The 16,292-nt window shown below is 45.0% G+C and overlaps 1 protein-coding gene across 1 annotated transcript in view; it reads right to left on the bottom strand.

Annotated features, from left to right (window-relative positions):
• Window positions 1-16,292, bottom strand: part of necab2 (N-terminal EF-hand calcium binding protein 2) — a 101,069-nt gene that overhangs the window by 64,379 nt on the left and 20,398 nt on the right. Inside the window, exon 3 of the mRNA XM_063067336.1 lies at window positions 6,297-6,405. Within this exon, the coding sequence (XP_062923406.1) occupies window positions 6,297-6,405 (109 nt within the window). The remainder of the gene's footprint in view (window positions 1-6,296; window positions 6,406-16,292) is intronic.

The raw sequence follows: 16,292 nt of genomic DNA, 5'->3' as shown, positions 1-16,292 counted from the left end.
TTTGCACTGTGACCCTGAGTGATTTGTCCATTAATCACCCTGTCAATTTGCACTGTGACCCTGAGAGTGCAGTTACTATTACAAGGGAGAAGGTGCTCAAAAAGCTAAGAGACCAGAAAGTACACAAGTCACCCAGGCCAGATGAACTGCTCCCGAGGTTTCTGAAAGAGGTAGCGTTAGAGATTGTGGCAGCATTAGAAATGATCTTTCAGAAATCATTGGACTCTGGCCAGAGGCCTGGAGAATTGCAAATGTCAGCCCACTCTTTAAGAAAGGAGGGAGGCAGCAGAAAGGAAATTATAGACCAGTTAGTCTGATCTCAGCTTTTGGGAAGATGTTAGAGTCTAGTGTTAAGGACGAAGTGATGGAGTATTTGATTATACAGGTAAAGATAGGACAAAGTCAGCATGGTTTCCTTAAGGAAAATCGTGCCTGACAAATCTGTTGGAATTCTTTAAGGAAATTACTAATGGGATAAATAAAGAGGATGCAGTGGATGTTATATATTTGGACTTTCAGAAGGCCTGTAACAAGATGTCACACATGAGGCTCCTTACCAAGTTAAGAGCCCGTGGTATTACAGGAAAGTTAATAACATGGTTAGAGCATTGGCTGTTTGGAAGAAGGCAGTGAGTGGGATTAAAAGAATCCTTGTCTGGTTGGGCACTAGTGACTAGTGGTGTTCTGCAGGGGTCGGTGTTGGAACCACTTCTTTTTGTGCTGTATATAAATGATTTAGATGATGAAATAGATGGCTTTGTTGCCAAGTTTGCAGATGATACCAAAACTGGGGAGGGGCAGGTAGTGTTGAGGAAACAGGTAAGATGCAGGAGGGCTTAGACAGATTAAGAGAATGGACAAGAAAGTGGCAAATGAAATATAATGTTGGAAAATGAATGGTCTTGCATTTTGGTAATAGAAATAAATGTGCAGACTATTATCTAAATGGGGAGAAAATCCAAAAATCTGAGATGCAAAGGGACTTGGGAGTCCTTGTGCAGAACACCCTAAAGATTAACTTGCAGGTTGAGTCGGTAGTGGGGAAGGCAAATGCCATGTTAGCATTCATTTCAAGAGGTCTAGAATACAAGAGCAGGGATGTGATGTTGAGACTTTATAAGGCACTGGTGAGGCCTCACCTTGAGTATTGTGAACAGTTTTGGGCCCCTCATCTTAGAAAAGATGTGCTGGCATTGGAGAGGGTCCAGAGGAGGTTCACAAGGATGTTTCCAGGAATGAAAGGGATATCAAATAAGGAATGTTTGATGGCTCTGGGTCTGTACTCGCTGGAATTTAGAGAGATGAGGGGGATCTCATTGAAACCTCTTGAATGTTGAAAGGCCTAGACAGAGTAGATGTGGAAAGGATGTTTCCCATGGTGGGAGAGTCTAGGACAAGAGAGCACAGCCTCAGGATAGAGGGGCTTCCATTCAAAGCAGAGATGCAGAGAAATTTCTTTAGCCAGAGGGTGGTGAATTTGTGGAATTTGTTGCCACATGCAGCTGTGGAGGACAGGCCGTTGGGTGTATTAAAGGCAGAGATTGATTGGACATGGTGTCCAAGGTTACGGGGTGAAGGCCAGGAACTGGGGTTGAGGAGGAGAGAAAAAGGATCAGCCATGATTGAATGACAGAACAGACTCGATGGGCCAGATGGCCTAATTCTGCTCCTATGCATTATGGTCTTGTGGCCATAAACTCTGTACAGAGAACTACTTTTTCACAACTCACTTCACACTACAGATCTCCAAGGTTGGCCATTCACCTGTCGTTGCTCCTGACTCGTTCGTGCTCTGGTTGTTAGGCAAGGATTGGTTCCCCTGGCTAATCAGCACTGAAAGAGCTGACAGCCATGAGCTTAGAGAGTGTAACTGAGTACAATTCGTGACAGCCCAAAGCCCTGCTCACTTGTCCCATTTCGAACTGCTGGAGAGGTCCTGAGTTTCAGCCTTCAGAATGATGTGAAATTCTCCCAACTCCTCCTCCCTCCTCGCTCCCTTAACTGGTTTCATTATTCACCTTTCTGTCCTTTCACCTTTTAGCTTCTGCCTCTCCCTTTCTCTTTATTTAACTATTTGCCCCCTTTTGTACTCATTCCCCACCTGTCCCTACTCATTACTCAGCTCCTGTCTCCCAACACCATCTCTCCCTCTCCATCCACCTGGCCCCATCATCCCCACTGGCTCCACCTATCACCTACCTACCCTCGTCTCACTGTTACCCCTCAACAAATTCCACTGGCTACCTCCTCAGTCCTGAGGAAGGGTACCCACCCCAAACTTTAACATCCCTCTGCATCCACAGATGCTGTCTGACCTGCAGAATCCTCTGGAGGATTGATTTTCTTTTAATGAAATGAGGTAAGATGTCATGGTGTGATCAGAATTGATCATTCCTGGAAACACTGCAATGGACAGTGTTGGAGCACAGGGCAACGCCAGACAGGTTTATAATTGATGTTGTAGTCAAAACTCACTAAAATTCAAACTGTATGGAGAAAATTTACCAGGATATTTTCGGGACCTGAGGGCCTGAATTGCAGGGAATGTTTGAATAAGTTAGGACTCTATTGCCTGGAGCGCAGGAGAATGCAGGCAGATTTGATCGAGGTTTACCAAATCATCAGCAGTATAGGTAGGATTAATGCTAGCAGGATTTTTCCACTGAGGAAAAATTAAGACTAGAACTGCCTGAGTTGCAGGGAATGTTTGAATAAGTTAGGACTCTATTGCCTGGAGCGCAGGAGAATGCAGGCAGATTTGATCGAGGTTTACCAAATCATCAACAGCATAGGTAGGGTTAATGCTAGCAGGATTTTTCCACTGAGGAAAAATTAAGACTAGAACTAGAGGTCATAGGTTGAGGGTGAAAGCTGAAATATTAAGGGGAATGTCTTCACTCAGAGGGTGGTGAGAGTGGGGAACGAGCTGCCAGCACAAGCGATGGCTGCAGGTTTGATTTCAACATTTAAGAGAAATTTGAATCAGTGTTTAGACAGGAAGGGGAATGAGGGCTATGGTCCAGCTGCAAGTCAATGGGACTAGGCAGAATACAGAATAATATTTCGGCACAGACTAGATGGGCCAAAGGGCCTACTTCTGGCTGTAGTGTTGTCTGACTCTATAACACTATCCTCAGGCAGTTCCTCGGACCTGCCATAAAATCAGACAGGTTGATAGAGCACAGAGCCCAGGAAACACAGTGGAGTGTGGACAAGCTATCACTGGGTGGAGGGTATCCTGTGGATCAGACTGGCCTTCAGAAGGCCAAGGAGAATTCCCCTACTGACACCGCTGCCAAACAGCCCAAAACAAGTTCACAATCACAATCCAGTATGTGATCTTGCTGTGTACTCAGCAGCTGCACCCATTCCAGGATTACTTTAGCAACTTTCTGACATAATCAAAGCTGCTATTGCTACAATGGATCTGCAGCAGATGCTATCTCAATGGCTCTTCACATAGCCCGAAAGCATCGGGACAATACAAACACCTTTGTCAGGATGCTGCTTGTTGACTATAGCTCAGCATTTAACACCATCATTCCCACAGTCCTGATTGATAAGCTACAGAACTTTGCAACTGAATCCTCGAACTGCTTACCAGAAGACAACAATCTGTGTGAATTGGTAATAACATCTCCTCCTCGCTGACGATCAACACTGGTGCACCTCCGGGGTGTGTGCTTAGCCCACTGCTCTACTCTCTATATACACATGACTGCGTGGCTAGGCATGGTTCAAATACCATCTATAAATTTGCTGACGATACAACCATTGTTGGCAGAATCTCAGATGGTGACGAGAGGGCGTACAGGAGTGAGATTTGCCAACTAGTGGAGTGGTGTCACAGCAACAACCTGGTACTCAACGTCAGTAAGACCAAAGAGCTGATTATGAACTTTGAATTGAATTGACTTTATTTCTTACATACTTTACATACATGAGGAGTAAAAATTGTTACATTACGTCTCTGTCTGAAGGTGTAATGTGAAATTTATAGTAACTTGTAATAAATAGTATGTACAACAGGATAGTCAATATAGCATAGAAATATAATTGTATCAGTGTGAATTAATCATTCCGATGGCCTGGTGGAAGAAGCTGTCCCGGAACCTGATGGGCCTGGCTTTTATGCTGTGGTACTGTTACCCGGAGGGCAGCAGCTAGAATAGTTTGTGGTTGGGGTGACTCGGTTCCCCAGTGATCCATCGGGCCCATTTTACACAGCTGTCTCTGTAAATATTCTTGGGATGTGGGGACCCAGACCAAACTTCAACAGTCTGAGGTGAAGGAGACACTGCTGTGGCTGATTTAATCTAATCTAATCTATTTCGTTAGGATTTTGAGGCGATTTGGTTTGTCACCTGAAACACTCAAAACCTTCTGCAGATGTACCATGGTGCGTGGGGAGCATCTACTGCACAGGATCAAAAGAAGCTACAGAAAGTTGTGAAATTAGTCATCTCTGTTTTGGGTACTAGTCTCCGTAGAATCCACAACATCTTCAAGGAACGGTGCCTCAGAAAGGAAGCATCTATTATTAAAGACCTCCATCACTCAGGACATGCCCTCTTCTCATTGCTACCATCAGGTAGGAGGTACAGAAGCCTGAAGGTACACACTCAGTGATTCAGGAACAGCTTCTTCCCCCTGCCATCTGATTCCCAAATGGACATTGAACCCTTAAACAGTACCTCATTTTTTAATATTATTTGTTTTTGCACTATTTTTAATTAATCTATTGAATATACATTTGTATACCTACTGCAATTGATTTACTTTTTTTCTGTATTATCATGTATTGAATTGTACTGCTGCTGCTAAGTTAAAACATTTCACAACACATGCTGGTGATATTAAGCCTGATTCTGTTGTGACTTTTCACCCTGAGGGAGGATTTGGATCTTTGTACAATTTATGGAAGGCGTAGATGAGTTTTAAAAATGTCTGCCTTGAATCTACTCTCATCAGCTCTGTGTATCGTTAATGTATATTGTCACCCAGAATGTCGGATTCAACATCCTCCCTTGGCCCCCTTTGGGGTTTCCTGGGTTGTCCCCATCTCAGAATGTGCCGACCACTTACAAAATGTTCACATTCAGCACAACTATTTGCTGAGACATCGGACTAGTTCATGGACGTTGGACTTTGGACTAGTTCATGGACGTTAGACATCTGACTAGATCATCCTTGGTGCTGAAGTCAGCTGAAGAGTCTTCCCCTCAAAGAAGCCGTTACCTTACCGGTGGCGGTAGTGGGGGTGGAAACGATAGGGTCTTTTAAGAGACTCCTGGATGGACACATGGAGCTTAGAAAAATAGAGGGCTATGCGTAAGCCTAGGTAGATCTAAGGTAAAGACATGTTCGGCACAGCTTTGTGGGCCGAAGGGCCTGTATGGTGCTGCAGGTTTTCTATGTTCAATGTAAACTGGCCATCCACAGCCTGACATGAATCACTCAGGATAACAATGTTGATCAGTGTCAATGTACCTGAACTGTGATGATGGAGCTGTGTTCAGTCCTGCTGCTGTTGAAACTGTCCATCCAGCTTTTCTTGATCTCCCTCTACAGTAAAGCCCACATCCCCCTCATTCCTGCCCACCGTGGTACTGCAACCTACTGTTGGACACTCCTTTTACACTGTGTCAGGCTGTCCTCCAGTTCTACCCTCTGTCTTCTCACGTTCCCTGCAGCCTAAACACCATGGCTCCCTGTACTGCACACCCCATTTCATACCTCAACCCTCAGTAGCACCCTGTGCCCCCCTCCCCCCCCCGCAAACACACACAATTCACCCGCCCAGACTCCAGCCTGGTTCCTAATATGTGCTGACCTATCATACACTTGAACAAACACACCAGTATGTTGTTAGTCAGTAACTGCTTCACTGCCATCCAATCAGTAGCAGTGTAATGACGTTTGGCACAGGGACAGACAAGTTTCCAAGCCAAACTTTCAGACAAAGGACCCTGAAACACAGCAAAGAGCTTCCCAACAGGTTGAAGAAGGCTCCCTGCCAAAAATACCCCCAACACCTCCAGGCAGGAGGGCAGAGAGGGTCTGAGGTTAGGCTCAGAGCTGCTGTTAGGATAACCTCAGCTCCTGGAGACCTTGGCCTTAGTACAGAGGTAAGACTTTGGCTCGGCGCATGCCATCTGCCTCAAAATCTCACCAGTCTAACCGAGGTGCATTGGGGAGGCGGGGGTCAGAATCCCAGAAGGTTTTACATGTTTCCCAACACCCTCAGTTCCCTTCATGTTGAACAGGTGAGACAGAGGTTGGAGGGACTGTCTTACTTGGTCTTGTCCAGATCGATCGTGTGGAAGAGGTTTTCCAGTTCTTCTTCGTTGAGGGTCCCATCAGAAAAAAAGGCCCGGAATTCATCCAAGGACAACTTGCCATCATCTGGAAGGCAAAGGCGGAAGATGTTTCAGTCCATCTCGGCAGGTAATAGACCCCAGACTCAGACCACATTCTGCACATAACACCGCACAATCACACCCCTCACACTTGCAATCTGCAGTTCAGCCAGAAACCCAGACGCTGTCAAACACATCCCTCAACCAAGGAGAAAGTGCAGAGGCACGTAGAGCCGCCACCTCAGCACCAGAAATCCAGGTTTGGTGCTGCCTGGGTGGAGTTTGCATGCTCTCTCACTAACCAGGTGGGCTCCAGCTGCCTTCCACATCTCAAAAACCTGTGGGTTGGTGGATTAACTGAGCAAATCGATAGCCTCTTTCACATGCAGGTGCTGGGAGGTGATGGGAATATGGGGAGATGGGGAAAAATGGGACTAAAGTGGTATTGGATAATGGCTGGATGATGACGAGCACGGTTCAGCCTGTTTGCTTGCTGTACAATGACTGTGGCTCCAGAACATTCAGATACAGTACTGGAACGTAAAAATAGGAGACTCTAAAATTAGAGGGTTTAAGATGAGAGGGGAAAGTGTAAAGGACTAAGTTTTTCACACAGAGGGTGCTGTGTTTATGGAACGAGCTGCTAGGCAAAGAGGTAGACGTGATTACAAAAGACATTTGGACAGGTACCAGGATAGGAAATGTTTTGAGAGAAATGGGCCAAATGCAGGTAAATTGTTCCTGCTCTGTTGGACAACTTGGTCAGCATGGACATGATGGGCCCAAGGGCCTGTTTGGGAAGGGTGGTAGTGCACATGCTCCATCCTACAGTACTGGTGCTGAGGTTGAAATGGTTGAGTGCTTGAAGTTCCTAGAAGCATGGCCAGGTCCAACCATGTTGATGCTTTGGCCAAGAATGTGAATCACTGCCCCCAATTCCTCAAGAGGTGAAAGAAATTGGGCATGTCCTGGTTGACCACACTGATTTCTGTATCTGCACCATAGAAGCATTCTATCTGGATGCATAACAGCTTATTTTACATTAATCTTTTATCCAGATGAACACTGTGGTTTGCTATGACAACAGCTCTGACCAAGACTGCACTTTGGTTCCAGTAATCATAACACCATTAGTTTCAATTTGATCATGGACAAGGATAGATCTGGTCCTAGGGTTGAGGTTCTGAACTGGAAGAAGGCCAAATTTGAAGAAATGAGAAAGAATCTAAAAATCGTGGATTGGGATAGGTTGTTCTCTGGCAAAGATGTGATTGGTAGGTGGGAAGCCTTCAAAGGGGAAATTTTGAGAGCGCAGAGTTTGTATGTTCCTGTCAGAATTAAAGGCAAATAGAATAGGAATAAGGAACCTTGGTTCTCAAGGGATATTGCAACTCTGATAAAGAAGAAGAGGGAGTTGTATGAAATGTATAGGAAACAGGGGGTAAATCAGGTGCTTGAGGAGTATAAGAAGTGCAAGAAAATACTTAAGAAAGAAATCAGGAGGGCTAAAAGAAGACATGAGGTTGCCTTGGCAGTCAAAGTGAAGGATAATCCAAAGAGCTTTTACAAGTATATTAAGAGCAAAAGGATTGTAAGGGATAAAATTGGTCCTCTTGAAGATCAGAGTGGTTGGCTTTGTGCGGAACCAAAGGAAATGGGGGAGATCTTAAATAGGTTTTTTGCGTCTGTATTTACTAAGGAAGCTAGCATGAAATCTATGGAATTGAGAGAATCAAGTAGTGAGACCATGGAAACTGTACAGATTGAAAAGGAGGAGATGCTTGCTGTCTTGAGGAAAATTAAAGTGGATAAATCCCTGGGACCTGACAGAGTGTTCCCTCGGACCTTGAAGGAGACTTGTGTTGAAATTGCAGGGGCCCTAGCAGAAATATTTAAAATGTCGCTGTCTACGGGTGAAGTGTCGGAGGATTGGAAAGTGGCTCATGTTGTTCCGTTGTTTAAAAAAGGATCGAAAAGTAATCCGGGAAATTATAGGCCGGTGAGTTTAACGTCAGTAGTAGGTAAATTATTGGAGGGAGTACTAAGAGACAGAATCTACAAGCATTTGGATAGACAGGGGCTTATTAGGGAGAGTTAACATGGCTTTGTGCGTGGTAGGTCATGTTTGACTAATCTATTGGAGTTTTTCGAGGAGGTTACCAGGAAAGTGGATGAAGGGAAGGCAGTGGATATCGTCTACATGGACTTCAGTAAGGCCTTTGACAAGGTTCCGCATGGGAGGTTAGTTAGGAAAATTCAGTTGCTAGGTATACATGGAGAGGTGGTAAATTGGATTAGACATTGGCTCGATGGAAGAAGCCAGAGAGTGGTGGTAGAGAATTGCTTCTCTGAGTGGAGGCCTGTGACTAGTGGTGTGCCACAGGGATCAGTGCTGGGTCCATTGTTATTTGTCATCTATATTAATGATCTGGATGATAATGTGGTAAATTGGATCAGCAAGTTTGCTGATGATACAAAGATTGGAGGTGTAATAGATAGTGAGGAAGGTTTTCAGAGCCTGCAGAGGGACTTGGACCAGCTGGAAAAATGGGCTGAAAAATGGCAGATGGAGTTTAATACAGACAAGTGTGAGGTATTGCACGTTGGAAGGACAAACCAACGTAGAACATCCAGGGTTAATGGTAAGGCACTGAGGAGTGCAGTAGAACAGAGGGATCTGGGAATGCAGATACAAAATTCCCTAAAAGTGTCGTCACAGGTAGATAGGGTCGTAAAGAGAGCTTTTGGTACATTGGCCTTTATTAATCAAAGTATTGAGTATAAGAGCTGGAATGTTATGTTGAGGTTGTATAAGGCATTGGTGAGGCCGAATCTAGATTATTGTGTTCAGTTTTGGTCACCAAATTACAGGAAGGATATAAATAAGGTTGAAAGAGTGCAGAGAAGGTTTACAAGGATGTTGCCGGGACTTGAGAAACTCAGTTACAGAGAAAGGTTGAATAGGTTAGGACTTTATTCCCTGGAGCGTAGAAGAATGAGGGGAGATTTGATAGAGGTATATAAAATTATGATGGGTATAGGTAGAGTGAATGCAAGCAGGCTTTTTCCACTGAGGCAAGGGGAGAAAAAAAACAGAGGACATGGGTTAAGGGTAAGGGGGGAAAAGTTTAAAGGGAACATTAGTGGGGGGCTTCTTCACACAGAGAGTGGTGGGAGTATGGAATGAGCTGCCAGACGAGGTGGTAAATGTGGGTTCATTTTTAACATTTAAGAATAAATTGGACAGATACATGGATGGGAGGTGTATGGAGGGATACGGTCCGTGTGCAGGTCAGTGAGACTAGGCAGAAAATGGTTCGGCACAGCCAAGAAGGGCCAAAGGGCCTGTTTCTGTGCTGTAGTTTCTATGGTTCTATGGAAAACGCAGAGTTGTGAACACAGCTCAGCATATCACAAAAACCATCCTCCTCCTGTCATAAGGGGGCATTGGGAGCAGACCTAAATGCAAGACACAGACACTGAAGTACGAGGAACGACAAGGTTTGTTACGAAAGCAAGGACAGTCAGTAAGAAACGACGCTGGACATGGACACAGGCCCCAGACAAGACAAGGACACCAGGCCTGGGCTAGAACTAAGACTAGGAAAGCGGGACAAGGACAAGGAACTTGGAACTAGGAGCCTGGGCTTGGACTGCGGGCCAGAGACTGGACAGGGAGCCAAAACCTGGGTCTTGTCTCGGGCTTGGACTCCGGATCTAAGCGAGGACCAGACGTGTCTACAGGACTGGACGTGGCACTCCTGCACAGGATGAGGCACATGGACAGGATGAGAACACAAAGCCTTGACATGGACGGGACAAGGTTCTTGGACGTGGCTGGAACTGGATGAGGTTCTTGGACATAGCTTGGACTGGACGAGAGAACTCCAGGACTGGAGAAGGGAATCTCCAGCACCGGGTTGGGCAAGGTACTCCAGGGCAGGATGTAGCTCTTGGACTCGGCTTGGTTAGGCTCTTGGGTATGGAGCTGGGACTTCTTCTTGGAGCGCAGGGCAGGACCCTTTCTTGGACGCAGGGACAGGATGACTGCCGAGGACACTTGCTGAGGAAACTGCCGAGGTAAACTGCTGAGGGACTCCTGGACTGGACGACATCACAAAGCCTTGACTTGGACAGGACTGGAACACGGCACCTGGAACTTGGAACACAGGAACACAGAACACAGAGCCAGGATCCCTCCTTGGGAACAGGACTTAGGGCCGGGGCTTTACACAGAAACACTCACAATGCGCTGGAGGAACTTAGCAGGTCGGTATGCATCAGTTGAAAAGATTAGTCGACGAAGGGTTTTGGCCGGAAACGTCGACTAATTTTTTCAGCTGATGCTGACTGACCTGCTGAGTTCCTCCAGCGCATTGTGAGTGTTCCTTTGACAACAGCATTTGCAGATTATTTTGTGCTTTGCACAGAGTTAGGACCCCTCCTTGGGAACAGGACCTTCGCCAGGTCCCTACATTGACATAGGCACTAAATATGGGGAGACAAAGAGATAGTTCCAAACTCAACAATAGATAGTTCCTTATCTTGGCATGACAAGGCTCCGGTCTCACTCCAGCAGTTAAACTTGACAGGGATGCAGACAAGGCTTCAGAAGGAAAGGGAAGGGAACAGTCCAGCAAGGAATCCTTGGTTTAAGAGGTATTTATGTGCCAGCCCGAAATGAGAATCAGGTGCCTCAATTAAGGCACCCAATGGAACAAGGGAAAACAGGTAAACCCGGAATAAGGAATCAACAGACCGGACCATGAACCGGAATGCGGACTTCACGGACCAGATCATGACACCTCTTCTCTTCATGAATTCTGACTATATGTCCTACCACATCAGTAAAGGAGCTGACATAAAATCAAAGACCCCATCCACCCCAGACATTCTGTCTTGTCCCTTCTTCCAATCAGAGAGAAGATACTGAAATCTGAAAGCACATAACCACCAGGCTCAAGAACAGATTCTACCCCACTGTTATGACTCTTGAGTACACTGCTTGTACAATAAGATGGCGTCCTGACCTCAACATCTACCTCGTTATGACCTTGCACCTTCTGCACTTTCTCTTTAACTGTTACTCATTATTCTGCATCCTGTTACCTTTTTCCCTTGTACTACCTCAATGTACTGATATGATGAATGGATCTGTATGCAAAACAAAGATTTTCACTGTACCGATTATAAACCCAGAATTTATTTCGCATGCAGCAAGCTAACAGATTATGGACAGCAGCTGGCATTTGCGGAAGGACACTGTTTTAAATTCGGCTTCTGCAGAGTTTTGATTTTCAATGACCAGCCTGGATTCTCAGCTGACAGCCAGAATTAACTTCTCCTGGAGGTGGAATATCTTCCAGAGAGCCTCAGCTGACAAGTAAGCTGAATGCTGGTCGTGAGTTCATTGTCATCATGTCATCTAACACTTTGTTCTACACCTGGCTTCCTGTTCAGCAATCTCTACCTTGGAAGGAGAAAGGTGTCACTGTCAGCCTGATGTCTTCCTCCAGACATTAATGTTTGCAGTTCAGGGCGGTTTGGCAACTTCCCAGTCACTGCAGAAACCCTGCCCAACGTTTGTAATTGAGGACTGGTCAGGTTGGTACACCTTCCAACAGCTCTGCTGCTTGGGCGAAAGGATCAGTCACAGACTGCAACCAGCTGGTGATTCACCGGGACTGGTACTTGGTTCTCCAGCTGAGCCGGGTGGCGGAGAAATTGGTGTTTGTTTATTATTGTCACATGTGCCGAGATACAGTGAAAAGCTTGTTTTGCATATCTTCCATATTAATCAACTCATTAAGCAGTGCATTGAAATAGAACAAGGGAAATAACAGAATGCAGAAAAAAGTGTAACAGCTACAGAGAAAGTGCAGTGCAGGTAAATAATAAGGTGGAAGATTAAAAAGTGCTGATGAAGGATCTTGGCCTGAGACATCGACTGTTCATTCCCCTCCATAGAAGCTGCCTGACCTGCTTGGTTCTCTCAGCATTTTGTTCCTTCAAGCTCATAATGTGAGATTGTTAAGTCAGGTGTCCATCTCTTCATAATAACAGTCCTGTTGTACTTTCAGCCTTTTGTTCGTTGGGAGAGAGGAGAAGAGGGAGAGAGCCTGGGGAGGGTGGGTCTTTGGTTATGCCAGCTACTTTACTGAGGCAGCGAGAAGTATAGACACCACACAGTCTCAGTAGATTAACTGTGAAAGTGACACAAGAGGTACCACAATTGCTGGAAATCTTCAGCAATGCACATAAAACACTGGAGGTACTTAGCAAGCCAAGCAGCTTCTATGGAAAGGAACTCCTCAAGTTTTAAGATAGCTATGAATAAGGATAAGATTCTCGTGAGGAAGTATTAAGACCATAAGACCACAGATATAAGAGCAAAATTAAACCATTTGGCTCATTGAGTCTGCTTGGTCATTTTCCCTCTCAGCCCCAGTCTCCAGCCTTCTCCCCATATCCCTTCATGCCCTGACCAATCAAAAATCTGTCAACCTCCACCTTAAATATACATAAAGATGGCCTCCACAGCTGGCCGTGGCAATGAATTCCACAGATTCACAACTCTCTGGCTAAAGACATTCCCCCTCATCTCCATTCCCTTCTGAGTCTGTGTCCTCTGGTCTGAGACTCTCCTACCATGGGAAACATCCTCTCCACAGCCACTCTATCAAGGCCTTTCACAATTCAATAGGTTCAATGAGGTCAGCCCTCTTACTTCTGAATTCCAGTGAATACAGGCCCAGAGCCATCAGCTGATCTTCATATGACAAGCCATTAAATCCTGGAATCATTTTTGTGAACCTCCGTTGAGCCCCCTCCAGTTTCAGCACATCCCTTCTACGATAAGGGACCCAGTCCTGCTCACAATACTCCAAGTGAGGCCTCAAAAGTTTTTAATAACGTTTCAACACGACATGTTTGCTTTTACACTCCAGTCCTCTTGAAATGAATGGTAACATTGCATTTGCCTTCCCCACCACGGACTTAAACTTTAGAGAAGCCTGCACAAAGAATCCCAAGTCCCTTTGCACCTCAATTATTTTGTATTTTCTCTCCATTTAGAAAATAGCCAAACCTTTCATTTCTTCTAACCAAGTGCATGACCATACACTTCTCAACACTGTATTCCATCTGCCATTTGTTTGCCCATTCTCCTAATTTGTCTAAGTCCTTCTGTAGCCTCTCTACTTCCTCAAAATGGCCTGCCCCTCCACTTATCTTCATATCACCTGCAAACTTTGTGACAAAACCATCAATTCTATCATCTAAGTTATTAACATATAATGTAAAAAGAATCAGTCCCAACATAGACCCCTGTGGAACACCACTGGTCACCAGCAGTCAGTCAGAAAAGGCTCCCTTTATTCCCACTCCTTGCATCCTGCCAATTAGCCACTGCTAGAATCGTTCTTGTAATACCATTGGCTTGTAACTCATTAAGCAACCTCGTGTGTGGCACCTTGTCAAAGCCTTCTAAAACTCAACCAATTCTCCTTTGCCTATCCTGCTTGTTATTTCTTCAAAAGATTCCAACAAATTTGTCAGGCAAGATTTTCCCTTAAGGAAACCATGCTGAATATGGCCTATTTTATCATGTGCCTCCAAGGAAACTATAGGCCCGTTAGTCTGACCTCATCCTTAATAATCAGTTCCAACAACTTCCCAACCACTGAGGTCAGGCTAACTGGCCTATAGTTTCCTTTCTTCTGCCTCTCTCCCCTGTTGAAGAGTGAAGTAATATTTGCATTTTCCAGTCTTCCGGAATCATTCCAGAATCTAGTACTTCTTGAAAGATTATTACGAATACATCCATGATCTCTTCAGCCACCTCTTTCAGAACCCTAGGGTGTACACCATCTAGTCCAGGTGACTTATCTACCTTCAGGCCTTTCAGTTTTTGAAGAACCTTCTCTCTTATTATGGTAACTTCACACATTTCATTCCTCCTGACACCTGTAGCATCCACCAGACTGCTAGCGTCTTCCACAATGAAGACTGATGCAAAATACTTATTCAGTTCATCTGCCATTTCATTGTCCCTCATTACTACCTCTCCAGAATTGTATTCCAGCAGTCCGATATCCGCTCTCATCTCTCTTTTACACTTTATGCATCTGAAAAAACTTTTGGTATCCTCTTTAATATTATTGGCTAGCTTCCTTTCATATTCCATCTTTTCCTTCTTAATGACTTTTAGTTACCTTCGGTTAGTTTTTAAAAGATTTCCAATCCTCTAAATTCCCCTGATTTTGGCTCTATTATATGCCCTCTCTTTGTCCTTTATGTTGGCTTTGACTTCTCTTGTTAGGCACGGCTGTGTCATCTTAGCCACAGATGTGTCACTTGTGTAATGTGTTGAACAGAAAGTACAGGTCCTATTTATCCACAATTGGACTGTACCCTTCCATTGTGGCTCCTTTTCGCATCTTGTGGCACATTGGGTGGCATTTTTGCCATTTCTGTAACATTCTATTTTTTATACTCAATCTGGCATGGTTGGAAAGCATGAAGGAGCTGGCCAGTACTGGTGCCACTACACCAACAGCTGGCTACCCTTCTATACCTTGCCTATTTAGTGTAAGTGTCTGCCTGAATGCCTCTGAAGTATATCTGATTGTGGCACTTCCTCCGAAAGTATGCTCCAGATAGCAGCTGTTCTCTATGTAAAATAGCTTGTCCCTCTGATCACCTTGAAAGGTCCTTCCCCTTACCTTAAACCTCTTGTGTCAGATTTCAACTAATTCCCCAAATGGATGGCTTGACAAGATATTTGTAATAAAGCTGAAGACTGGAGAACAGAAGGTCTTAGTTTTGGAACAAGGGGTCAGCTACTGAGAATAATATACAAACTTTTATAACATTTGATCTGGTGGAGGCTTTACTTAAAACTGACTTGTACTTTTGTAATGGCTTAAAGTAGACCTGTCGTGACTTTAATGAACAACAGAGCTGGCTAACAAATGGCCATCTTGTCTATATTTCTTTTTGCCACAGTCAGTTTTATGTTCAGAACGTGTCAAGTAATTATCAATATTCCTAAATACAAAGGATTCTACAGATGCTGGAAATGCAGAGCAACACTCAAAATTCAGGAGGAACTCAGTGGGTCAGGCAAGCAACCATGGAGGGGAATAAAGAGTTAATGTTCTAGGCCGAGACTCGTCATCAGGACTGGATAGGGAGGGGGCAGAATAAAGAGTTAATGTTCTAGGCCGAGACTCGTCATCAGGACTGGATAGGGAGGGGTCAGAATAAAGAGTTAATGTTCTAGGCTGAGACTCATCATCAGGACTGGATAGGGAGGGGCAGAATAAAGAGTTAATGTTCTAGGCCGAGGAAGGTGGTGGAGGAGGAGTATAAGCTGGCAAGTGAGACTGGGTGAGGGGAGAGGGGGTGCAGTAATAAACTGAGAGGGAATGGGTGGAAGAGGTAAAGGGCTGAAGAAGACCATGGAAGAAAGGATAGGAGGAGAGGAATCAGAGGAAGGTGACGGGCAGTTGTGAAGAAGATAAGGAGTGGGAGAAGGTAACCAGAAAGAGAAATGAAAAAAGACCACTGCCAGAAGTGAGATCTCCCGGTGGCTACCCATTCGAATTCTGTTCCAAGGACGTGACTGGGGACGAACCCAAGAGCAGGACATAGGCACAGAGACAGGGTCGTGAGGCGTTAGTGCAGTCGCGGACATGGAACAGATATTCAGGAAAAACTTTACATGGAGACAAGGTTTACGTAGATTATCCAGGGAATGGTGCGGAGCTTAGAACTGACAGTCCTAAGAGATCAGGAAACGAGATTTACACACACTAGACTAGACCAGTGAACTGGCGAAGCATGACAGTGCCGCCAGGGTTCTTGTCCTCAATTTGCTGATGGAAAGCAGGTGTGCTGTGATTAATGAAAACTGGGAACAATTAGATATCA

The sequence above is a fragment of the Mobula hypostoma genome, chromosome 14, assembly GCF_963921235.1.
Source record: "Mobula hypostoma chromosome 14, sMobHyp1.1, whole genome shotgun sequence".
NCBI classification, from domain to species: Eukaryota; Metazoa; Chordata; class Chondrichthyes; order Myliobatiformes; family Myliobatidae; genus Mobula; species Mobula hypostoma.
This window is presented reverse-complemented; position numbering and strand designations above follow the sequence as displayed.